This window comes from Toxorhynchites rutilus, chromosome 1 (assembly GCF_029784135.1).
Source record: "Toxorhynchites rutilus septentrionalis strain SRP chromosome 1, ASM2978413v1, whole genome shotgun sequence".
NCBI classification, from domain to species: Eukaryota; Metazoa; Arthropoda; class Insecta; order Diptera; family Culicidae; genus Toxorhynchites; species Toxorhynchites rutilus.
The window spans coordinates 11848322-11866422 of NC_073744.1; the positions used below are offsets into that span (position 1 = coordinate 11848322).

General features: G+C 36.3%; 3 protein-coding genes across 13 annotated transcripts in view; 2 read left to right on the plus strand and 1 right to left on the minus strand.

The window, feature by feature from the left end:
- Positions 1–18101, plus strand: part of LOC129766673 (collagen alpha chain CG42342) — a 520858-nt gene that overhangs the window by 114003 nt on the left and 388754 nt on the right. The gene's annotated exons all lie outside the window — the stretch shown is intronic.
- Positions 12791–15891, plus strand: LOC129766742 (uncharacterized). 2 transcript variants are annotated; one of them, XM_055767347.1, is made up of 4 exons: positions 12791–13038; positions 13117–13208; positions 13285–13471; positions 13530–15891. In XM_055767347.1, coding segments are annotated over exons 2-4 (765 nt in total). In that variant the 5' UTR covers positions 12791–13038; positions 13117–13206; the 3' UTR covers positions 14106–15891. The 2 variants fall into 2 exon arrangements, with proteins under 2 accessions (XP_055623322.1, XP_055623318.1); XM_055767343.1 differs by having other exon boundaries at positions 12791–13208.
- On the minus strand, positions 15723–17910 carry LOC129766734 (putative nuclease HARBI1). The gene is made up of 5 exons (XM_055767337.1): positions 17658–17910; positions 16876–17064; positions 16375–16810; positions 16162–16306; positions 15723–16100 (listed from the first exon to the last, which is right to left on the minus strand). The coding sequence occupies exons 2-5, from the start codon at positions 16989–16991 to the stop codon at positions 15820–15822; spliced, it is 978 nt and encodes a 325-aa protein (XP_055623312.1). The 5' UTR covers positions 16992–17064; positions 17658–17910; the 3' UTR covers positions 15723–15819.

Here is an 18101-nt window from a genome sequence, read left to right on the forward strand (position 1 = left end):
ATTTGAAGCTGTACTGATCTGGACACTTTATCTTGCTCCGTTTTTTTTTTTTTTGGGATATTAACTGTTTTTTTTTCTATCAGAAAAACTTTCTTTTTTACTAATGCAACATTAACATTAACTTGAAAAGAACATAATAAATAATATTTTAAAAATGATTACGATGTGTTGAATTTTAACCAGAAAAATGAAAGAAATGGAAAAAAATAATTTGGATACTTTATTTTGCCCCTCACTGTATTTTTGATCATTTTTTAAATAAAATTATTTACTCGAAAATGGTAAGTCCTACAAAGAAGTGATCTATGGAAGAGTTTTAGGAAAATAACTGAATTTTCATAAAAAAATACTGAAAAATATTTTTTGAAATCATACACTGAAAAAGAAAATGATTTTAAAAACAGGAAGTGATATAACCGCAAGGGTGGCGTAGGACTATCGTTGATTTAGTGATCATTTGTTTTTAGTTGCATTTGAATCAATTCTGAATGAATGAATAAATGAATATTTGGGGGACTTCGAAAACAAGAGCGATAAGTTGAAGGCACAATATTCAGCAGAAGAAGCAATCACACGAAAGTTGTATCAAACAAAATATCTGTTGCGTTAAATCAGTCTACATAATTTTTGCGTTCGCTCATTCTTTCTCACAATACCCATTTCTTGTTTGAGCAATTCTAGAGTAAACATCGTTTGCCAGTGCACGTAGAGCGGGAATTCCTTCTTAAGATTCATTGCACTTCTAATAAATTGCCGAAAGACGTCACACATCCACGACGACGTCAACAAAACCAAATGTATTTGGTCGCAGTATTATATAGATAGAAAACATTAAAATAAACTCTTTCGCTTGAATTTAATTTTCAATTCCAAGATGAACTGGCAGATTATTTTTCCGCAACGATGACATCTTTCCGGAATCTTCTGGATGCTGGATGGCAACCAAACGAAAAGAGTTCCGCGCGTGTATGTTTGTGTGTGGCGGCTGCTCCGATGTTTCAAGCGGAACCGTTTTTCGATGCTGACACTCTCTTGGTCGCCTTTTCAGTGGCATCACTCTCCAGGCTCTTGGCGACACCGTTCATCAGCGTTTTCATGATGAACGAAGTTCACCACAACAGCGACAACATGCTCCAATCGCTGTTCAATTATAACTTAGTGGATTTCCGAGCGGCGCTCGCTTATATACCGATTGGTGATTTCAATAGCCTGTTTTGAAAGCAATTTTAAGACTATTGAAATTAGTTTTTGGATCAACAAGTAACAAGTATATAACGCGTAGACATTTCATCTTTCGAATGAAGTGTTTATCATACCATTTCGTTCAGTTGTTTAGGAGCTATTAACGCTCAAAATCTCGGTCTCCAGCGTAACGCTTTCGTTTTCGAAACTTTGATTTTACACCCCGATATAAGAATGAAAGACGTAGTCCTACGTCAAAACTAAAAGTAGATTTTCTCAAAATGGTCATCTCAGATTCAAATGAAATGGTAGATAAATGGCAGATAAATATGTACCCTACAACTCTTCCATACATCGCAACTTGTGCATATTTGAGGCAAAAAAGGTTTTTCTAACAAAAACTTTTTTCAATATTTTATTGAAATTAAATTTTGTTTAGTGCAGATAGCCAACCCAAAGTTAAAAAAAATAATAATAAGAATGTGGAATGAGTGTTGAGTGAGTAAAGACCTCTATATTTCAATTCAAATGTAATAAAACTTATGACATTTTTTGACATTGAATTCATTTTTATTCATCTAATCTTATACCATGTACATGTTAACTTATGTTCTAAGAGATACAATCATCATATATTTCCTATTTTTTCTTTTTATCTAACATTTTGAAGTCTTACCCAAGATTACGGAAACACAATCAAAACAGCACTAGATCTTTATGATTGGTTAGTTAAACAAAATGACAAATGCATCACGAAATTGAATTTATGTTACGTATCCAAAATATAGCATTAAAAAAAGGCTAGTGAACTTGAGGAACCATTCAATCACGCGAAAACAATATCGGGAACACAAAAATTTAATTGCTTTATTCCTGTAGATGAAAATAAAATCGCAGCTAAAAGGTTTTCAAATTCAGTAGATGACCCCAAAATCCTCAAAATGTTAGATAAAAAGGAAAAAACAGAAAAGATATGATGATTGAATCTTTTAGAATATAAGTTAACATGTACATGGTATAAGATCAGATGTATAAATTTGGATTGGATTTGGATTGAAATAAAGACCACTAAAACACTCGATCAACATTTTTATTATTATTATTTATTTTTAAAATTTTGGGTTGGCTTTCTGCACTGAAAAAAGAAATAAACTTAGTTTCGATAAAATATTGAAAAAGTTTTTGTTAAAAATACTTTTTTGCCTTAAATATGCACAAGTTACGATGTTTGGAAGAGTTGTAGGGCAAATATTTATCTACCATTTATCTACCATTTGATCAAAATCTGAGATGACCATTTTGAAAAAATCAACTTTTAGTTTTTAAAATCGATTTTTTTTAGTGTGGAACTTCAAAAAAAAATGTTTTTTTTAATTCAATTATTTTGTTAAAACTCTTCCATAGATCACTTTTTTGTAGGACCTACCATTTTCGAGTAAAACAATTTTATAAAAAAATGGTCAAAAATATTTGGCCCTTTCCATATGTTAGTCTTGATAAATTTTCGGAAAACTAAGTATGCCAAGTTGCTTAATTAAAAAATTAAGTTCTGAGAGGGTCATGCCAATCCCATAGCCGAGTTGGCGAGAAATCCGTCAGCTTTGTGTGCGAATCGGAGTGGACGGCAAAGTGACTCACAGAACGCGCTTTCCGCAGCCCGCTTCGGGCTGGACCTGAATAAGCTCTAATTTGAATAAACATTGATTTTTTCGCATCTCCGAACAGTAAGTATAAGTAAGTGGTTCACCGGAGAGAAAGGACACTTGTTTGAACCCTTCCCTCTCCCACACCTCGCATTACTCTTCCGTGATTCCAGAAAACATAACATTGGTTTCCACAACGTTTCAATTAAAAATTTAAATATGCCCTCGCGCGGTTCATTCGCCAAAGCCGTAATTTATTCGGTTGCATTGATTAGCTCAGATGGTTTGACTTGAATCCGATTGGGCGAAGAAAAAAAAACAGGAAACGCCTCATTTCGCAAACATAGGCACACACACACACACACGTACGCCCCCAGAACCTGTTCACGTCAATCTAAATTAAATCGAAAGTGTTAATTATCCCTCCGTCTGTTCCTCTTCCCACCGACGTCGTCTTGGTATCCTAGAATTGTTTAATTTTGTGTCTTCGGTGGGATGCGAACACGTCTCGCTTGGCGGGAAAAGAACAGATGTTCGGAAGATGAGTAAACGATGTATCATCCTGCGAATTAACGTATCGAGGAGCAAGAAGCCTACTGCGTGTTGAATTGATAGTGTAGCAAACGTGCCTACTTTGGTTCTGATTCACGACACAGATGGTAGCCTCGCCAGTAGTTGGTGCGTGCTCAGCTGAGACTGAGGCCGCAGGAATTAAGTTATGTTACCAAATGGGTGAACCCAATTTTTGTGCGAATATATACACAAACCATGCGTATTGAGTATTCCAAGGTGTCTGGAAACTACTACAAGAGACGCCACCGAATGTTCCAAGCGTGACTCATGAAAATGAAAACTTTATTAGCCGTCCATTAGTTGGCGTATTTTGTCCTTCTTTCTGTGGCCAGAAAATTGAAAAATAACAATAAAAATCACTCCGACATCTTCGGTCCGCCTACTGCTCTGTTATTAATGCTCACCAGCACTTGTCGCCAATGGGTGCCATAAATTGCGACAAGGCCTGCTGAGAGAAAAACTGCAAGTGAAGGTGAGTCCAGGTGAGTCGCCATAAGTCGCCATGCGTGTCGTGTCGGTGCTTTACAACGACAGTGGCTTTAATCCCCGTGGCGCTCAGAGCCATGAACAAGATCCAGCGGCGGATTGAGTGCCCCACTAACTGGCAATTAGCGTTTCGATGGGGCCACAATGACATAGGCGAGCAGCCAAGGATGTGCAGAGGCTGTATGCTGTAACTTTTAGCCACATAACCACACAATAAGGATGGCTAGGTGTCCATCTGTGAATATTTCATACTAGCTGAACTTCGGAGCTAGGGCGAACTTCGTCCCGCCCAAGACTGATTTTTGGTATGAATTCTTTCAAACATTCACATTTTCTTTCTAAGCGAGCGTTGGTGGGTTCAATCGCGGAACTCTCCATTGATTGATCTTTTCATTGGCCATTCACAATTTCTTTTGGCGTAGGACTACGTCTTTCATTTCTATACCGGGGTGTAAAATCAAAGTTTCGAAAACGGAAGCGTTACGCCGGAGACCGAGATTTTGAGCGTTAATAGCTCCTAAACAACTGAACGAAATGGTATGATAAACACTTCATTCGAAACATAAAATGTCTACGCGTTATATACTTGTTACTTTTTGATCCAAAAACTTGTTTCAATAGTCTTAAAATTGCTTTCAAAACAGGCTATTGAAATCCCCAATCGGTATATAAGCGAGCGCCGCTCGGAAATCCACTCAGTTCTAATTGAACAGCGATTGGAGCATGTTGTCGCTGTTGTGGTGAAGCTCTTTGTTTATCATGAAAGCGCGGATGAACGGTGTCACCAAGAGCCTGTTTGTGCACCTTAGGACAGAAGGGAATCCATCAGGAGGAGAGTGATACCACAAACGGTTCCCCGGGAAGAGATTGGAGCAGCTGCCACACACACACATACACGCGCGGAACTCTTCGTTTGGATGCCATTCAGCATCGTGAAAATTCCGGAAAGATCTAATCGTTGCTGAAAAATAATCTGCCAGTTCCCTGTGAATTGAAAAATACATTCATGCGAAAGAGTTTATTTTAATGTTTTCTATCCATGTAACACTGCGACCAAATATTTGTCAATCAAGTGATATTAACAGGTGGTTATCGAGTTAGCATTAACCACTGGTGGTGGACTTCGAGAAGAATCGAGAAGAATCCGGAAAGATGTCATCGTTACTGCAAAATAATCTGCCAGTTCCCCTTGAACTTGAAAATTACATTCGAGCGGAAGAGTTTATTTTAATGTTTTCTACCCATATAATACTGCGGCCAAATACAATTGGTTTTGTGATTTTTCAATCAAGTGCAATCAGCAGGAAAGCTTCTGAAGATTATTCCCCATCTGTAGGATATTTTCGTATCCAATATTGGATGCATAAAACCTTGTACCTCCAACGTAACGCTCTCGTTTTCGAAGTCCCCCAATTATTTATTTATTCATTCATTCATTCAGAATGGATTTAGATTCAACTTCAAACAAATGATCTCTAAATCAACGATAGTCCTACGTCACCCTTGCGGTTATACCATAGATATAACCCACTTCCCTGTTTTTACTATAAATTCCCTGGTACTACTACCAAAACTCGTAATTATAATATAAATTTATTTCCAGACACAATTTTCGCTAAAGGTTCTTGATTGCCTTACAAATAAAATGTTTTTACGTAACATGGAGTTTTCTCTCATACAGAAAAGTATCATTTAATTCATGATTTTAATTTTCAAAGCGTGTTATCACATCTGAGAATCCATTGCCATTTTCGCTTCGCACCAACGGAACACGAAGCATAATTCCACAAACGCGAAATCCAGTGGGAATATCAACGATGTCATTGAAGCACACATGGTCATATTTTGACATAGGACTATGTCTTTGATTTCTATATAGGGGGGGGTCACTCTACGAAAAATGTAACGATTTATTAAGAGTTTCCAAAGGCATGTTACTCAAAATCGTTATTGCGACCTATGTTATGTTTTTTTTTTTTTATTAATTCGTTTAATTTTACAGGCTCAGTTACTTAAGTTTAAAGGAGCCGAATTCTTAAATATATTTTTAAAACTATATATATATATATATATAAACAATTTTCTTACATCTATGGTTAGTAAGGTGGAAAACCGATTACTCGCGGTGTACTCGAGTTTAGAAGGGTGACATATTTTTAGGAGAAGGATGGGATATAAGGAAATTGTAACAATGTTGATGAGCACTCAATTCTTAAATCTATTCGTATATCTATAGTTTATTTACATTTCAACTTATTCTACTATTTATAGCAAGGGGACGAATTACCCGCAAAGGAAGGAAAGGAGGGTATAAGGATGTAGGGACAATCACACACGAAGATCTATAGCTTTAAGGAAAACATATATATGGGACATGTAATCAAGGTCTAACCGAGCCAACACATCTCTCACCGGCACATTGGGCTGTCTTCCTCGGGCCCGAAGGGAGTTTTTTAAATTCGATCTGGCGACCAGATACACCTCGCATGACCAAACAACGTGCTCGATGTCGTGATAACCTTGGCCACAAACGCAGAGATTGCTGCTGGCAAGATTGAAACGGAAGAGTAGTGCATCTAACGAACAGTGATTGGACATGAGTCGGGAGAAGGTGCGAATAAAGTCCCGACTCAAGTCCAGACTTTTGAACCATGGTTTGAGGCTAACCTTAGGGATAATCGAGTGGAGCCACCGGCCCAATTCATCTTCGTTCCATTTGCGTTGCCAGTTAACTATGGTATTTTTGCGGACTAAAGAATAAAATTCATTGAAGGCGATTTGACGCTGATAAATATCGCCTTCAATTGCACCTACCTTTGCTAATGAGTCAGCCCTCTCATTACCCAGAATTGAGCAATGTGAAGGGACCCAGACAAAGGTAATGACATAACAGCGTCTGGATAAAGCACTCAAAATTTCTCGTATTCTCTCAAGGAAGTACGGCGAGTGCTTTTCCGGCCTCACTGAACGGATAGCTTCGACAGAGCTAAGACTATCCGTTACAATGTAATAGTGTTCAACAGGTCGTGAGGCGACGCTGTCCAGCGCCCAGTATATCGCTGCCAATTCAGCAATATATACCGAGCAAGGATTCTGAAGACTGTGTGAGGTGCTAAAAAATACGTTGAACACTCCAAATCCTGTGGACTCATTCATAGAGGACCCATCAGTAAAGTACATATTATCACAATTGACACGCCCATACTTTGCATTGAAGATTGTAGGAACGAACCCCAATCTAAGATAATCTGGATTTTCATGGATTTTCTCCTTCATGAACAGATCGAAATGTACAGAGGAATTGATGTAGTCAGGAAAACAAACACGGTTGGGAATATACGAAGAAGGAACAACCTGCATAGAGGTGAATTCATGATATGAACTCATGAATCTAGAATGAAAATTTAGCTCGATCAATTGCTCAAAATTTCCGATCACCAATGGATTCATAACCTTACACCGGATGAGGAACCGAAGAGATAATAAATTGAAGCGATCTTTTAGTGGGAGTACGCCTGCCAAAACCTCGAGACTCATGGTATGCGTTGAGGGCATACATCCCAACGCAATACGGAGACAAAGATACACCTATGTTATGTTGTTATATATCATTAAAAAGGAAATTTATCCAGCATTTTTTTCGCATAAAGAATGAATATAGCAAAAAAATTTACAATTTGACGATTTAAATGGGTATGTTTTGTTTCGATTGCACTAACCACTTGCTTTCCTCCCCGACGCAACGAGCAATCTTTTTGCCTAAATTCGGGCGTTAGCACACAATGTGAGTTGATGCGTATAATGAATTATTCTCCATTTACCGAAAATAGGCATTTATCAGTTCTTGTATTGTATGTTGCCCAATCAATTCGTGCTAAATTCTAGTTTTCATCGTGTAGGTCTTGCTACTAACAATTGATGTAATTGTGATCCAGAATGTCATACTATCGATCATGTTATTTGGTTATGTAAAAAATGCAATTAATGAATTTAACTGGCTGCTGATTCAGAAGATCGAGAGGGTATACTCGCGCATATCAGAATATGACAGCTTGAATAGTTGCGATCCTAATATTATGCTCCCCATATATGTCTTTCTAAGAAACCCGCTTCATTTCCTCGAATGCACATGCCCATTCTCTTTTTCATTTCCTATACATGAGCAGAACTTAGCACCCAATACGATCAATTCACTACAGCAGCTACACGAACTTCCCAAGAGAGCACTCATGGTCATAGAATACTCAATATATATACATCACCGAGCTATAAAGTTATTACAAACAATGTTCCGGACAACGTGGGGACTAAGGAGAAATGCTATATTTATCTATAATATATTTCTGTAGTCATAGATTTCTTTGACTTTGACTTATGTAGATCTTTACTGTTTAGATTTGTATTTAAAATGATACATGATGACTTTTTGTCTTCTTCTGCATAATTCAATAAACAGGAGAAAAAGGGTAGTAATGGCTTTAATTGTATTTTTGTAGACATTTTTGAACGCAATGTGTTTCTGGATTCTATCACGTTATCTCATCTAATCCGTTAAAGGATACAAGTTCATACAGAAAACGATTTTTCCCCAAGACTTCCATTTAATGTATCGAAAGAGAAAAAATTACAGATTTTGAACAATGAAAAAAAACTCAATTCAAAGGCAATTGCTACACACAATCACAGTCCTATGTCCAGATCTTGTCCGTGCTCCTAGGTTCAGACCCATCAACTTTTTTTTTTCGAACATAGATCAATAGATAAAATAAAAAATTGATAAACTTTCCATTCCATCCATATTTTATTTATAAAGACATTGTGGGATTTATTATTTTTATTTAAAAACTAGCTGACCCGACGAACTTCGTCCCGCTCAAAATAGATTTTTGATTTGAATACTTTCAAATATCCACATTTTATTACTAAGTGAACGTTAGTGAGTTCAATCACTGAATTTTTCATGAATTGATTATCCTTTGACCGTTTACAATTTCCTTTTACTTTAAATTGTCTAGTACTTCTACAAAAATTCGTCCTTATAATATAAAATTATTTTCAGACTCAATTCTCGTTCAAGATTCTTCAAGCATTTGGAAATAACATGTTTCTCCGTTGCATGGAATACATGTTTGATACAGAGAATATTACAAAATATAGACAGCTCAAATAGGACCATTGCTTCCTCGGGTTTAGGGCACACCAACACATTTGGCCTTCCATTTTTGTTTATATAGATAGAAGATATAGGAATGCGTTATTCCGTCTGAAAATCCTTTTCCACATTCGAACAAAACTCAATTTCGTTAGCGCCAACATCAAATGGACTAACAACGCATAGCTAATTGTAGAACATATGGGAATTCTGTTCTCTCCGCTCTATTGATCTACGGGAAGAGACGAGTACAACGAAATATAGATGACTCAAATTGAACCATTCCTTCCTCGGGTTTTGCGCTTACCAACACATTTAGCCTTCCATTTTTATTTATAGATATAAGATATAGTAATGCGTTATTTCGCCTGAAAATCCATTTCCACTTACGAACAAAGATCAATTTCGATAGCGCAAACATCGAATGGACTAACAACGCTTATTATGATGTAATTTTCGAACATTTGGGAATTTAATTTTCCAAATTTCCGACCTTCCTTCAGAGTTTTCCGGAAATTTTCTGGGGTTTCTCTCCACTGTATTGATCTACGGGAAGAGACGAATACAACAAAATGAAGAAGGCTAAAATCGGACCATCCCTTCTTCGGGTTTTCCGCTCACCAACAGATTTTACCTTACATTTTTATTTATATAGATTTAATTGTATGTTAATAGATCCATTGATCCATGTATTATTTTTTTTTATTGTGCAAATTTACGATCAATTCCTTATAAATTAGGATGAGTAATTACCTTAGTTATATCTATCGCAACTTTAATAATTCTCCCTTTCACTCATATAAGTAAATTCCAAGGACTTCAATTTTATCCTCTTAACCGAATTTTATTTTGAGCAATAACAACTATTACATGTTTATTTACATTAATTGGAGCACGACCAGTAGACATTCCTTTTTCTACAATAGGACAAATTTAAACAGTTTTATATTTTTAATATTTCAATATTAATCCAATTCTATGAAAATATTGAGTAAATCTAATAAATTAATAGGAGTACCGGTAAGTTTCTTCGTTTTTTTTTTCCCAAAAATTAATGCTTTATTCTGCAAAAATGGTTACAAATTTAATATTCAGCGTATTGCCCATCGCTAATCACAACTTTTTCCCATCTTTCTGGCAATTCGCGGATCCCTTTGCGGAAATAATCGGCCGGTTTGTCGGCTAACCACGAATCGATCCAATTTTTGACTTCATCAAAATTGGAGAAGTGCTGGTCAACCAGGCCATGTTGCATCGATCGAAAAAGGTAGTAATCAGACGGAGCAATGTCTGGAGAATACGGCGGGTGGCATTTCAGCGTTTCCAAGTATGTTTTGACCGGTTTCGCAACATGCGACCGAGCATTGTCTAAAATGCGATGGCTCTCCGCAGCTTTTTTCTTCATATTGAGGCGATGGAGTTACACTCCCCGTAAAAAAAAACTCTCCCTGGTACGACATATTCATATTCGAAGTGGCAAAAAACTATGTTGTTTACGCTTCAACTTTTTGACATATACTGAAAAAGACGCGCAATGACAGTAGCTTTCCAACGAATGTCTGGAAATTTGATTCACTGGAATAATAATCAAGTTACGCCATCTGTTGTAAAACCGAAGAAACTTACCGGTACATCTAATATTTTTTTGACGTAGAACTACGTCTTTCATTAAGGGTGTCAAATCAGAAAACAGGTCATGTTTTTATGAAATAAAGTTAACGTTAATAACTATTTTTGCCGCGAACGGATTTTGGCGATTTACAAACTAAACGAATCGGAAATTCCGTAAGATTTGTTTCATGTGCTATACATTAGAATCCCCTGGTTTGTAAATGGTTAAAATTCATGAAAACTTGATGCGTTTCCATTTTCCCATACATTTGTTCTGTCCATTTGTGTGCTTTCCCGAACAGACCTGTCAATAACGGGCAACTTATCGACGACCAACGGAGGGGAAATCGTAGGATTTAAAGTCTCCGTGAACGAAGGAAAAGAAGAAGAATGAAAGGGAATACTTGCCTAGAGTCTAAACAGTGGATCTCGCTGAGGCAAACTTTCATTCGGCATCGGACTGTTGAGTAATTCAGTTCACTTTGCTTTCGCTGCGCTTCGATCTAAGATTGGACCCCACCAGTGATAATCCAACTTGGAAATCGTCGTTTGATTTTTCTGTTCGTTTTTCGCGTTATTCGTATCGTGTGTTCTTCTTTCCGCGTCATAAATTGGACGCTTCGCGTAGTGTGCGATGAGCAAGAAGAAGAGGAAGGCAGGCTCGAGCCCTGCAAAAAACGAACGCATTGCCAGGAGCAATAAAATCTCGAGGTAAGCGTCATCCAATGATGCACGCGGTGTTGGTGCAGTGAAAAGCGCTCGCACTGAACCGAGCCTTCGCGAATGTGACACCGCACCGAGCAACAGCGAAGTAGGCGATTTCAGCGCGTCGATCGAAAATGTAAACGCCCAGGCAGCAACCAAAATCAAGCTCCCCCCGCTGAAGGTGAAGGCGGTCGCTCTTGACAAACTCATCAGCGAATTCGCATCGATGGGTGTTACAGCAGAGTGTGGCATAATTCAGTCTTTTTGCAAGCAGTTAACATTGTTTATTTTCCGTCTTCAAAAATCATTTCAGAGATTATTCTACTAAGCAGTTGTTTCTAAACGTTCACAGCATTATAGAATAATATCCGAAGGTATAAACAAGCGACTTATATAAAATAACAGGGGTAGTTCTACGTCAACAATGCGGTCGTATCTTGGACACAACCTCCTATAATTTTTTTCAATGGCGACCGTTTGGAAAAAGAAATTGCTTTTTTGCACTTTGTTATGATTTTTTTTAATTAGTAAATTGTAAAAATAATAGTTTTTTTTGGTTCATACGATAGAGAGATGTATAAAGATTTATTCACTTCATATTTAGAATAAATCGGTTCAGAAGAATTTTAGATATCGTGTGAGCCAGTTTGGAAAAACTAGATTCGAGAAAAACGCGTTTGAAGTTTTGTGTCAAGTTCGCATTGGATAACATCGTATAACAAAATCCCTATAACTCGGTAGATACAGGGAAACTTCAATATAATATACCCTCGTTATAACGTACCCTCGATATAACGTCACTCGATATAACGTACATTTTACCTCGATATAACGTACACATAATCAAAGTCCAAAAAAAATTTTTTTGAATATTTTTTTTCTCTGAACGAACAATAAATTATCTGTATTTTAATACTAAAGCTTGTGTTGTAACCTTAACCAATCCCGAAATACAACAGTTTTGAGATTCCGGATTCTAAATGAATCAATCTTCAATCAACAGAACGAAGTGAAACATCATGAGAAAAGTTGGCTTCGTCTTCTAATTGAATTTATTTATCAACCTCACTCAAAAAGCAACACAATAAAGTAATATAAGCTATGTTTCAGTGTTCTTTATTATGATTCGATACAACGTACAATTTTGAAAGTAAAATGTACGTTATATCGAAGTTACCCTGTAATGAGTAATGAGAATTTCGAAAATTCCTTTCTAGGGTATACAGGTAAACTTCGATATAACGTACATTTCACTTTCAAAATTGTACGTTGTATCGAATTGTACGTTATATCGAAGCATAATAAAGTACTCACAAACGTAGTCTATAATACATTATTGTGTTGCTGTTTTAGTGAAGTTAATGAATAATTCAATCAGAAGACGAAGCCAGCCTTTCTCATGATGTTTCCCTTCGTACTGTTGATTAACACCCTTATTCTTGTTTTCGTACGAATAGAAAACGTTCGAAAGTATGCCTCATTCGTATCCTTGGTTTCGTACGAAAGAAATCTATCCATTCGAACTTTCGAACATCGTTCGTTCGAACGAATTGTCCTATCCTTGTTTTCGTACGAAAGTGTTTTTTCGCCTGTCAGTCAAACGTTAATGTTGGGTTGCGAATCAGACGAAGCGTAGAAGAAAATTCAATCGATGTTTACGTTTTTGTGGTTTATTCAGGTGATGTGGTATGTAAAAGTTCATTTTCTTTTATGTTTAATTCTGAAATTCTATGTGATGTGCTTTAATGTTTATTTGAATTACAGTGAAAAATTGCTGTAGAAGCAGAAAGAAAGACATTTCCAATAGAATATTTCAACTCTAAAACCTAGACGAAACAGAACCTGGATAGAACAATGTAAGTGAACAATGTTTTAAGCCATTCATTTTTTTTTATTTTAACCTAATCATTTTATTCCCATCGGACTGTTTAGGTCGAAACCATCGAAATCCAAAAGCACAAACAAGGATCAATACAGCCGACTGGTTGATCTCTTGGAAGAGCAGCCGGATATCGCGAAGGGTTTCGCGAAATGCAATGCTTCTCCCTACTGGAATTCTGTGGCAGCCGAGTTGAACAGTCTTGGGCCACCAACTAAAGATTCAACTGCGTGGAAAAAGGTAGATACATTCAAAGTTCTGTATTTATATTCGTTTCTCTAAACCAGTTTTTTTGCAGGTCTGGTTCGATTGGAAATCGAACACGAAACGCAAGCTAGCCCACAACCGTCGCGAGCAATTTGCTACAGGTGGGGGTCCTAGTAAGTTTATTGAACTTACTGCGCTGGAGGAACGAGTTGTTGTTCTTGCAGGACTTGCTCCAGCAGTTGAGGGCATAGCCGACACTTGCAGTTTCGGGCTAGAACCTAGCGCAAATCAATCAATTCATGACAGTGGGGAATCTGCGTCGATTGAAGATAATCGAATTCCGGAGGATAGAGCCAATGAGAATAATGAGACGCATACATCGAAGAAGAGGAGGACATCAATGCACACATTGCTGGAGACACAAGTGCAAAACCAAGCAACGTTTCATGACTCGGTCACCAATATTCTAAAATGCTTTGAAAAAAAAACTGCTGATTTGGTTCATTATAACAGACAGATTTCGAAACAGTTAGAGAACATAAACGAAACTATCAACAATGTGCTGATGGAAAATCAGAGGCACAATCTGGAATTAGAGAGAATTAATCTGGAAAAACTGAAAATTAAAAAAAGGATTCTTGAGATGGAATTAAGCCGTCTACAATAGACATTTCGATTTTAAAACAAATGTGAATGTAATGTAATGTGAATGCTAAGCTATGTTGTAATTTAATGACATGAATTTTAAAAGTATATATTGTAATGTGAATATATTACATTTTCGAATGTAATAGTTAAAAACTACTCGAAAAATTAGAAGTGCGATATCGAAAATTTAAATAAGGTTGTACCTTCGTGAGAAATTATCACATGCAAATAAAAAATACATAATTTCAAAACTACATTTATGTAAGGTCTACTTATTGCTTTGATAAATATAAAATTCGAACACCAATCTTTCAGAGTACCAAAAATCGATTCTTTGTAGTGTCTTATAAAATATACAAGTACTAGTGTTTGTTATAATTTTTAATAAGATGCTGAAGATTTCATTTTGATTCGTGTCGCCGTTATGGTTTTCTGATTGTTCAAAGCTTTGATAGCATTAGTGACGAACCTGATCGAGTTAAAACTACACAGTTCGATTGACAAACTAAGAATCATTTTTATTTCCTGTCTGAGCTATAAAGATACAGTTCACTTTTCAATGCTACTTATATTAAACAAAGTGGCCTATTGTCCTAGATCGGTCAAGTCAATGAACAACAACACACGTTAAATAAGTAATGCTAACATCAACATGTGAGATATCACGTCACTGACTAGGTGGTAGTTGGTGACTCGGTGCATGTTTGTGGTCCAACTTGTTAATGTTTTCAACATGTGATACGTTATGGCGCTGGTACAAGAATGTAGGTGGTCAGGATCGTTGCTACTGTTGTTTAAGTTCTACCTGAGTATTCGTATAGAAAATGAAAACAGAAAAACATTGTATTTGGATCAAATATTGTTTTTGGTGGGTGCCGCGTTTGCTGACAAAAACAGCGGCGAGTTGATGATTCAATAGTCGGTTTGGCATTGTTGAAGCGAAATTGAGTTGACTTCGTTCTACGTTTTGTGACAATGGATGAAACGTGGATCCAATCCCACACTCCTGAGTCCAATAGGCAGTCTGCAGAGTGGTTGAGAAATTTATTTATATATCCCATACTATAATGCCGGGTGTTCGGGTTCGATTCCCGTTCTGGCCGGGGGATTTTTCGTCAAAGAAAATTCTTCCGGTTTGCTGTGGTCACGCGTATTCTAGAGCTTGCCACTCCAGAGTACATTCAAGGCGTGTTATTCGGCATAGAAATCTCAACCAAGTATTAATGAATGACCCTAGTTAATGCATACGTTGAGACGGCAAAAGTTCCACAGCGAACGTTAACGCCATTCAAGAATATCATAAAACCGATGTTTGTTTTATCGAATTACGATTTAGTCATATCATGATAAATAAAATCGGGTTTTCCCATTTTATACAATTTTAGATATATACGATGTATAATTTAATCCACGTTACAAACGAGTGTGATTTAATCCAACTTTATATACAACTTAGAATATGCAAGTTATACGATTTGAATCAGTTCTCAAGACAAATAATGGATACTGTTATGCTGCAATGATGGAAAACTATAGAATTTACCTCAACTTGAATAAATCATGCGTTTTTCGATGTAATATTTCACGATAATAAATATAATTGAATGTGTTTTAAACTATACTATGTAAATTAATGTTTTCGTCAGTGAAGGAAATATTTATTTGTAAATATTTAACATATATATGAAGGGTATATAAAATCTAGAATATAGGAATTCGACACTTTAAAACATCTATTCAGTTGACTGAACCTCATCATTGTCGTTCTTAAAATATAAACATATATTGTGCAGGGCACAGCAAACACTGATAATTTTTGCCGCTTTGGTAGGCGTATAATGGAGCTGACGAGCACCAAGGATACATCGAAATCGATTTTTTAGAACTCCAATCGTTCGCTCTATTATCCCCCTTGCTAAAACATGCTTGCTGTTAAATTCGCTTTCTGGACTTTCTAGTTCTGGAGCTCGATAAGGCGTGAGCAACCACGGCTCGGAAGGATAACCGGCATCACCTGCAAAATAACAGAAAAATGATTGTAAATTATGTACATCAATGTTATTCTTGTAAAGTACCCAAAATTTTGGTATTTGTGTCACCATTCCTATGCATTTCCTGTAAACGTGCTCTTGCTGAACTCAAACTCCAAATATGAGAGTCGTGATTAGACCCCTGGAAGCTTGCATCAACGAATCGAATACGTTGGGTGTGATCACATATCTGTATAAAAATTTACGTTTTTAACAAGAAAGGATATTATTGAAAAATTCAAATAACAATCAACTTACTATCATAGTATTCAGACTATAGAACCCTTTCCTATTATAAAATAGATTCCGGTCTGCAATTGGCGGAATAATTTTAACATGCGTGCCATCTACACACATAATAACGCCCGGAATTCCCGATTTTTCATAAAAAAATCGCTTTGCTTCCCTCATTTCTTGTTGTGTCATTTCGAAATTTATCCATTTGGTGCAAATCTTCCTTTCCAAAATAATCAACATCTCGTCGAGAACTTTGGAAAACGTTGACTGGGCTATAGCCACATCGTAGTCCTTGCTAGCACCATGTTGATAGCTCCCTTCTGCGAAAAAACGCAAGCAGACAGCAAGTTTATCAGTCACCGATAGACCGCCTTTCTTTTGACGTGGAAATTCATTTTTTATCTCTTGTACAATGTATCGAAATGCTGTTTTATTCAAACGAAAGTTCTTCTTGAATCTGAAAATCAAAAATTAAAATGTCTTATAATAAATCATCTAGCTCTAAGAATTGATCATTCTTACTGTGTTGTTGATAAATTCATGATGTTGGTTTTCTTTCTAAGGTTACTTCTACTCATTCTCAAAGAGGGGGTGTTGTCTTCCATCATTGCGACATAACCCAGCATAACAGTATCCATCTTTTGCCTTGAGAACAACAATTTCAACTGCACAAGCAAGTCACTCGATTTCCACCAATTTATCAACACGGATCTAGAAAAAGAAATAAACCAACGATCTGTAAAGAAGTCGAATTTGTACAATCGGCAAAACCATTGGTGACATTCGGATTTTAAAAAATATAATCCTCTTGAAATCTTTCATACAAAACAAACGCTCTTTTGTAGCGGGGAAAATACACATTTCAAAAACTGAAATTATCAATGAAAATTCATTTCTCACGGTCTGATGAACAGCTTTTATCAATTCAAATAAAATTTAAAACAAAAATCGCACTTAGAATAAAGTGAAACACAAATCGTTTGTTTATCTTTGCTTCATTACAACTGCGACGGGAAAAATACACATTTCAAAAACTAAAATTATCAATGAACTTTGATTTCTCCCTATTCGATAAACAGTTTTTATTAATTCAAATAAAATATAAAATAAAAATCACACTTAAAACAAAGTGAAACACATATCGTTTGTTTATCTTTGCTTCATTACAACTGCGACGGGAAAAATACACATTTCAAAAACTAAAACTATCAATGAAAACTCATTTCTCACTGTCTGATGAACAGCTTTTATCAATTCAAATAAAATTTTGAAAACTATCGCACTTAAAACAAAGTGAAACATACATCGTTTGTTTTTCTTTGTTTCTTTACAACTATTTATTTTGCAGACGGCGACATTGATTCTTTGCAGCGATTTGACAATTCAACTTCCCTAGATAAGATTTAAATTTCGAAACACATCTGGTAACACCAACAGTGTTTACATTCGAAAGTGGATTCGTTCAGCCAGGTTCGAACGAAACCAATGATACCTTCTCCGAACGTGTTCGAATCAGAGCGTTCGAACGAAAGCAGATACGGCCGTTAACAAGAATAAGGGTGTAAAGCTTGATTCATTTAGAATCCGGAATCACAAAACCAGCTGTATTTCTGGATTGATTGAAGGTACAAAACTTGTTTTAGCATCACAATACAGATAATTCATTGTTCTATCAGGAAAAAAATATTGATTTTTTTTCCTTTACACTTTGGAAATGTGTACGTTATATCGAGGTAAAATGTACGTTA

Coding starts and splice junctions, on each gene's coding strand:
- LOC129766742 (XM_055767343.1), top strand. Junction 13,472..13,529: donor ATTCAACTGCGTGGAAAAAG/GTAGATACATTC, acceptor GTTTTTTTGCAG/GTCTGGTTCGATTGGAAATC.
- LOC129766734 (XM_055767337.1), bottom strand. CDS start 16,991: ATGGATACTGTTATGCTGGGTTATGTCGCAATGATGGAAGACAACACC. Junction 16,811..16,875: donor ATGAATTTATCAACAACACA/GTAAGAATGATC, acceptor TTTGATTTTCAG/ATTCAAGAAGAACTTTCGTT. Junction 16,101..16,161: donor CACAAATACCAAAATTTTGG/GTACTTTACAAG, acceptor GTTATTTTGCAG/GTGATGCCGGTTATCCTTCC.